The sequence below is a fragment of the Vicia villosa genome, linkage group LG1, assembly GCF_029867415.1.
Source record: "Vicia villosa cultivar HV-30 ecotype Madison, WI linkage group LG1, Vvil1.0, whole genome shotgun sequence".
Lineage (NCBI taxonomy): Eukaryota > Viridiplantae > Streptophyta > Magnoliopsida > Fabales > Fabaceae > Vicia > Vicia villosa.
Genome location: NC_081180.1, coordinates 5,361,834 through 5,368,966, shown reverse-complemented (window position 1 = coordinate 5,368,966; position 7,133 = coordinate 5,361,834). Strand labels below are relative to the sequence as shown.

The following is a 7,133-nucleotide window of genomic DNA, read 5'->3' as shown; positions in this document are numbered from 1 at the left end:
GTATAGTAAGGTTATGATTTTTCACCTTCCTAATGTCCTATAAATAAGGTCCACTTTGCAATGTAAATAATACTTCTTGAAGAAGATAATAGAACACCACTTTCTCTCTTACTTTCTCTACTTCATCTCTATATTGTTTTTGGTTAATTTTATAACAATCTATAATTATTTGAATGTTCTGATAGAAAGGCTAAACAACATACTATGCAAACATTTATTTTTTATCTACAATATTAAAATCAAAGTGTTTTAATTAATAAATATTTAAAATTAAACATGTAGAATATGAGAATACATTGCAACCATTTATATTTTTTTTTCAAATTTCACAAATCCTTAGAACAATTATAATCACATGACAAAAATTTATAAACTTTCAAAAAATTTTGAATAAATATATTCTTAAAATTATTAGACCATCACAATTTTGAGACATTGTGATAAAAAAATGCACTAAGCTAGACTAACACAAATTAAATTATTTTAAAAAAATTAAACATATTAATTTAATTTATTATTAATTTAATCATAAAAAAATTAATTAAAAATAATATTAATTTTGCTAAATTTTCAATATTATTATAGAATAAAATTAGACAATATATCTTTCTATATAAAAATAATAACAGATCAAACCACTTATACATATGTGTTATATTTTATCACAAAAATTTAATAATAGATGAAAAAAACATATAGAAAATATTTAAACATTAAAAGTAAGATATTAATATATCTGTATAAAAAATTAAATTAAATTAAATTATAAAAAATATTAAGAAATAGAATAATTAACTTCAGAATCTCGCATGAATTTTTTTTATAAATTATTACGAGATAATTGGTGTTAAGAAGTTAATTTGTAATGATGTTGAACGAATATTAATATAACTGTATTTTACTTTTGAGAAGCTTTATCATTTTCCCTATAACTGTATTTTACTTTTGACAATTTAAAAAAAAAATTCAAAAAATCTAGCGCTTTCGTTTGGACAAAACTACAATATTATATTATATCTCAACAAATTATATATATATATATATATATATATATATATATATATATATATATATATATATATATATATATATATATATATATATATATATATATATATATATATATATATATATATATATATATATATATATAATTTATCATACCATCAGGTAGGGTGGATAAATTTCAACCGATCAATTAAAACCCTTACTCATTGTAATTTTTGTGCAAACGGTTCGGATTTGATTGGGTGTTGGGTTGATGTTGCTTAATTTGGATAGTATATAGTTGATTCGGTCAAACTCAGATGATTATTTTAGATTCGTCAAAAACCGAACCCGACCGACTCAACTAGTATTTATTTTTTAAATTTTATTATTATATATTGATTTATTTTAAAAATGAATTTTAATAATGTTGTTATGATATTATCATTTTTATAATCTAATAATGACATTGTTTATTCACAATAATACAAGAAAATTCAATACAAAATTTTGATTATTATTTACTTTGTGGTTTAAAGTATGACAATGATCAAATTAATGTCAAATGATATTGAAAATATTATCACGTAATAATATTTTTTTTAATAATAAAAATATATCTTACTTTGTGTTATTCTAAAATTTTGATATTTTTTTTTAAAATTAAAAAATAAATGTTACTGAATTTTATAAGAAATCATTTTTAAGGATTTAGATTAATAAATATTAAACCGATTAAATCCACTCGATTTTTCTGATAAACTGATCTAATTGAATCCATCAAAAATAAAAAATTTATCGGTCGAAATGGAACCTTTAAAGCGAAACCGCGGTTTGCATCAGATTTAAAATTTGGACCCGATATCGACCCAAACCAACCGATTGTTCAGCCCTACCATCAAGATATCCAAAAATTAACGTAAAATGAACTTTCATATAACATTAACTTTTATATAATTCAATTACATAATAAATCCTTATAGATCTTCAGATGTAATTTAATCTCTTTTATATATATATATATATATATATATATATATATATATATATATATATATATATATATATATATATATATATATATATATATATATATATATATATGAAAGTATGTTTCAATCTAAGGTTGATTTTAAAAAATATTTATTCAAAATGAAGTTATTGAGCGGTGTAACTTGTGGTGTAACTCTTCAGATGTAATTTAATCTTTTATATATATATATATATATATATATATATATATATATATATATATATATATATATATATATATATATATATATATATATATATATATATATATATATATATATATATATATATATATATATATATATGAAAGTATGTTTCAATCTAAGGTTGATTTTAAAAAATATTTATTCAAAATGAAGTTATTGAGCGGTGTAACTTGTGGTGTAACTCTTCAGATGTAATTTAATCTCTTATATATATATATATATATATATATATATATATATATATATATATATATATATATATATATATATATATATATATGAAAGTATGTTTCAATCTAAGGTTGATTTTAAAAAATATTTATTCAAAATGAAGTTATTGAGCGGTGTAACTTGTGGTGTAACTCTTCAGATGTAATTTAATCTCTTTTATATATATATATATATATATATATATATATATATATATATATATATATATATATATATATATATATATATATATATATATATATATATATATATATATACATATATATATATACATATATATATATACATATATATATATACATATATATATACATATATATATATACATATATATATACATATATATATATATATATATATATATATATATATATATATATATATATGAAAGTATGTTTCAATCTAAGGTTGAAAATGAAGTTATTGAGCGGTGTAACTTGTGGTGTAACTCTTCAGATGTAATTTAATCTCTTTTATATATATATATATATATATATATATATATATATATATATATATATATATATATATATATATATATATATATATATATATATATATATATATATATATATATATATATATATATATATATATATATATATATATATATATATATATATGAAAGTATGTTTCAATCTAAGGTTGATTTTAAAAAATATTTATTCAAAATGAAGTTATTGAGCGGTGTAACTTGTGGTGTAACTCTTCAGATGTAATTTAATCTCTTTTATATATATATATATATATATATATATATATATATATATATATATATATATATATATATATATATATATATATTTTTGAAGCCCCATTTTTTTAAACTCTAGACTGGGAGTCTGATTACCCTGGTCCAAACCCGAAGACTCTGTCAATATTGTTGTGTGTTTGATCAAAATATTATACATGTGTGAAAATTGCTTCTCCTAAATTAAAAAGGATGTACGTTCTTTCGATTTTGTACGTGGTAGCTAATATGTTTTGCTTATGTGTTTTTTTTTTTTTTTAATTTTGATATATTTTTTGATCTTGTGCTTTACTATATTTTGTTAAGTAAATCAAATTATAAAAATATATTAAAGAAATGACAAATCGACCCGCGTACTCGTTAAAAAATAGAACAAATTTAAATTTTAAACTCTGATATCTAAGTTAATTTGCTCTCTTCCGCTCAATTTTGAATAGATTTAAATTGAAGATATCTAAATGGGGTGGACAATCCATTTTAGCACCCTTACCTAGACAAATGTTCATTTAATTCGGTGATACCAAATGTTCTAAACCATCTAGAAATGTATAAACTAAATTTAAATTAAAGATGATTTATGATTTGAGAGATATATTTATTAACTTGTAAAATTTATATTATTTAATTGGGTTTTTCTAACCTATGCAACATGCATAGGATAAGGGCAATTAATAAACTATTTCTTTTCATATAAATTATCATATTAATTATTTTTCTGTTGAAAAGTAATCTTTTATATTTTCTCTCTCCTACCCAATTAATGGATGGACATAAATAAATATAAATATGGTAATTTATATTTAAAAAAGTGGTGTATTAATTGTCTCTTATGCTATGCAAGGTTGCATAGGTTAGAAAAACCCTATTTAATTTATACTCTCAATTTCTAAAATCGATATATTAATATTTCTTCAAATTTTCTTAAATTTAATTGATATACAGTAGTTATATACTTATGGGTTAATAGTAATTCAACCCCCTGTAATGTTAGCGAATTTTGCTTTTCCTCCTCCCTGCCTTTTGGCAACGGTTTTTTCAAAATAAACGTTGCCAAAACCTGCCTTTGGTAACGGTAGGGGGTAAACCGATACACGCACTATTAACCCTATACTTATATAGTCGTTAGAGGAGTAGTAACTGGAAACCGATACTAAACTCTTTTTCTTTCTTTACATATAGCAATATCTACGGCTTGCTTTTGGTTTATGGTGCATAATTTCATATAAAAAAAATGATAGTAGCAGTTTTCAAAGTCACATGCAAATGGATGCGTTGAATATCTGTCCTGACGCGGAGCACTCCGTACTTAATAGTAACTACATCTGTTCAATTCTATTGAATGCAATTAACCACCTTACACAACCACTTTCACTCTTCACTCTTCTTTTATACCCTCTTTCTCACTACTCTTTTTTCATCAACTTTCCTTCACTCCTTCTCAACCATGGAGCTTTTAGACATTATCATGTTCTGTTTCACCCTCCTCTTCTTCCGCTGGTGGTGGTCCCGCTGGTCCAAAACCGGCGGCGGAACCAAAAACCTCCCGCCAGGACCACCGGGGTGGCCAATCGTCGGCAACCTCTTCCAAGTCATCCTCCAACGTCGTCCCTTCATGTACATCGTTCGCGATTTACGCCTCAAATACGGTCCAATCTTCACCATGCAGATGGGTCAACGCACGTTGATTATCGTCACAAAAGCTGACCTAATCCACGAAGCCCTAATCCAACGAGGCCCACAGTTTGCAAGTAGGCCTAAAGACTCTCCCATCCGTCTTATCTTCAGTATGGGAAAGTGTGCCATCAACTCCGCCGAGTACGGCCCTCTCTGGCGCTCACTCCGCCGTAACCTCGTCACAGAAATGATATCGCCACTGAGAGTAAAACAGTGCAGTTGGATTCGTAAATGGGCCATGGAAGCCCATATGAAAAGGATCCAAAAAGAAGCCCATGAAAAAGGTTTTGTTGAAGTTATGAGTAACTGCAGGCTCACCATTTGTAGCATTCTCATTTGTCTTTGTTTCGGTGCGAAAATAACAGAAGAACGAATCAGAGAAATTGAAAGTGTTCTCAAAGAAGTCATGCTTATTACTCTCCCGAAGCTTCCAGATTTTTTACCCGTCTTAACGCCGTTATTCCGTGGACATGTGAAAGAGGCGAGAAAGCTGAGAAAGAAACAGGTCGAGTTAATAGCACCGTTGATAAGAAAACGGAAAGCTTACGTGGAGAGTGACGGAAAAAATGGAGACCCTGAGATGGTAAGTGCAATTTGTAGTAACAAAAAACTATAATATAATTTATTAATAATTAATTATGTTAATCTATAATATCAATGATTAATTAACAGATTTGATTAATTAATTAATAGGTGAGTCCTGTTGGCGCTGCTTACGTGGATTCCTTGTTTGCATTGGAAGTTCCTGGAAGAGGAAGATTAGGAGAAGAGGAGTTGGTTACGCTTGTGTCGGAGATTATCAGCGCCGGTACTGATACGAGCGCGACGGCGGTGGAATGGGCGTTGCTTCATTTAGTGATGGATCAAGAGATTCAAGAGCGGTTATACAGAGAGATTGTTGACTGCGTTGGAAAATGCGGTGTTGTTATGGACAATGATGTTGAGAAAATGCCATATCTCGGTGCAATTGTGAAGGAAACATTCCGGCGACATCCACCGAGTCATTTTGTGCTATCGCACGCGGCGACGGAGGAGACGGAGCTTGGAGGTTACACTGTTCCCGCGGATGCGAGTGTTGAGTTTTACACGGCTTGGTTAACGGAGGATCCGAATATGTGGAAGGATCCGAATGAGTTTCGACCCGAGAGGTTTTTGAGCGGGGATGGAGTTGATGTGGATGTTACCGGAACTAAAGAGGTGAAGATGATGCCGTTTGGTGCTGGGAGGAGGATTTGTCCGGCGTGGACGTTGGGGACTTTGCATATAAACATGTTGATGGCGAAAATGGTGCTGGCGTTTAGGTGGTTGCCGGTTCCGAATAACCCGCCCGACCCGACTGAGACATTCGCTTTTACTGTTGTTATGAAGAATCCTCTCAAAGCTGTCATTGTTCCTAGAACCATTTAAGTTTTTACTATTATTACTATTATTTTTATTATACTTACAAATATTCTATCCTTGTCATTATTATACCTTGCAGAATGCAACTGTAATGCCAGTTATTTTATTTACTAAATTAATGACTAATATTTGAGTTTGATTGGTGTTGGCTTATTAGTAGTATTTAGTAATATACTACTAGTATCAAATTAGTAATTTTGATGTAAAAATTAAATTTCATATGTGATGCTTGAGAAAATCTCAATTACTAGCTAGCTAGGTTAATAGGCTTCTATGTTTACACTACAATCTTTTTTGTATAAGCATGGTATTTTATATATATATATATATATATATATATATATATATATATATATATATATATATATATATATATATATATATATATATATATATATATATATATATATATATAGGGAGCGTATCCGGTGAGAACTGATATTTTTATGAGAAATGAGAATTATTGATATCAGCCATCAAGATTTATTGATTTCATATTAAGAGCACCTTACTGAATTTTTATCAATTATGATCAATATTTAAAATTCCATAAATAAATTATCTTTTCAAAAGAATATTTCTACTTCTTTAATTATTAGAATATTATCAAAATAAGAGAATCCTTTTCAGAATTATTACACTTAATATTTTAATGTTATCACAATTTTTTTTTATACTAATGTGCTATTATTTGATCAAATAAGATTAGAACATCGGTGATAAATATAATTTAATCTTATGATTGAATAAATAATATTTTAATCATATTTTTCACTTTTAAGATTTATTAATTCCATACAAATAGTATATTACTGTCTTTTTATCTAGTATGCTCAGTATTTAAATTTTTC

The 7,133-nt window shown here is 26.5% G+C and overlaps 1 protein-coding gene across 1 annotated transcript; it reads left to right on the top strand.

Annotated features, from left to right (window-relative positions):
- Positions 1 to 4,522: 4,522 nt before the first annotated feature.
- LOC131600072 (cytochrome P450 77A1) lies at positions 4,523 to 6,419 on the top strand. Its single transcript, XM_058872307.1, has 2 exons — positions 4,523 to 5,464; positions 5,575 to 6,419. The coding sequence occupies exons 1-2, from the start codon at positions 4,547 to 4,549 to the stop codon at positions 6,286 to 6,288; spliced, it is 1,632 nt and encodes a 543-aa protein (XP_058728290.1). The 5' UTR covers positions 4,523 to 4,546; the 3' UTR covers positions 6,289 to 6,419.
- Positions 6,420 to 7,133: the final 714 nt, after the last annotated feature.

Bases quoted from the DNA above. Each gene is read 5' to 3' on its own strand.
- LOC131600072 (XM_058872307.1), top strand. From the start codon at position 4,547: ATGCAATTAACCACCTTACACAACCACTTTCACTCTTCACTCTTCTTT. The intron at 5,465-5,574 runs GTAAGTGCAATT...ATTAATTAATAG, and splicing joins AAAATGGAGACCCTGAGATG to GTGAGTCCTGTTGGCGCTGC.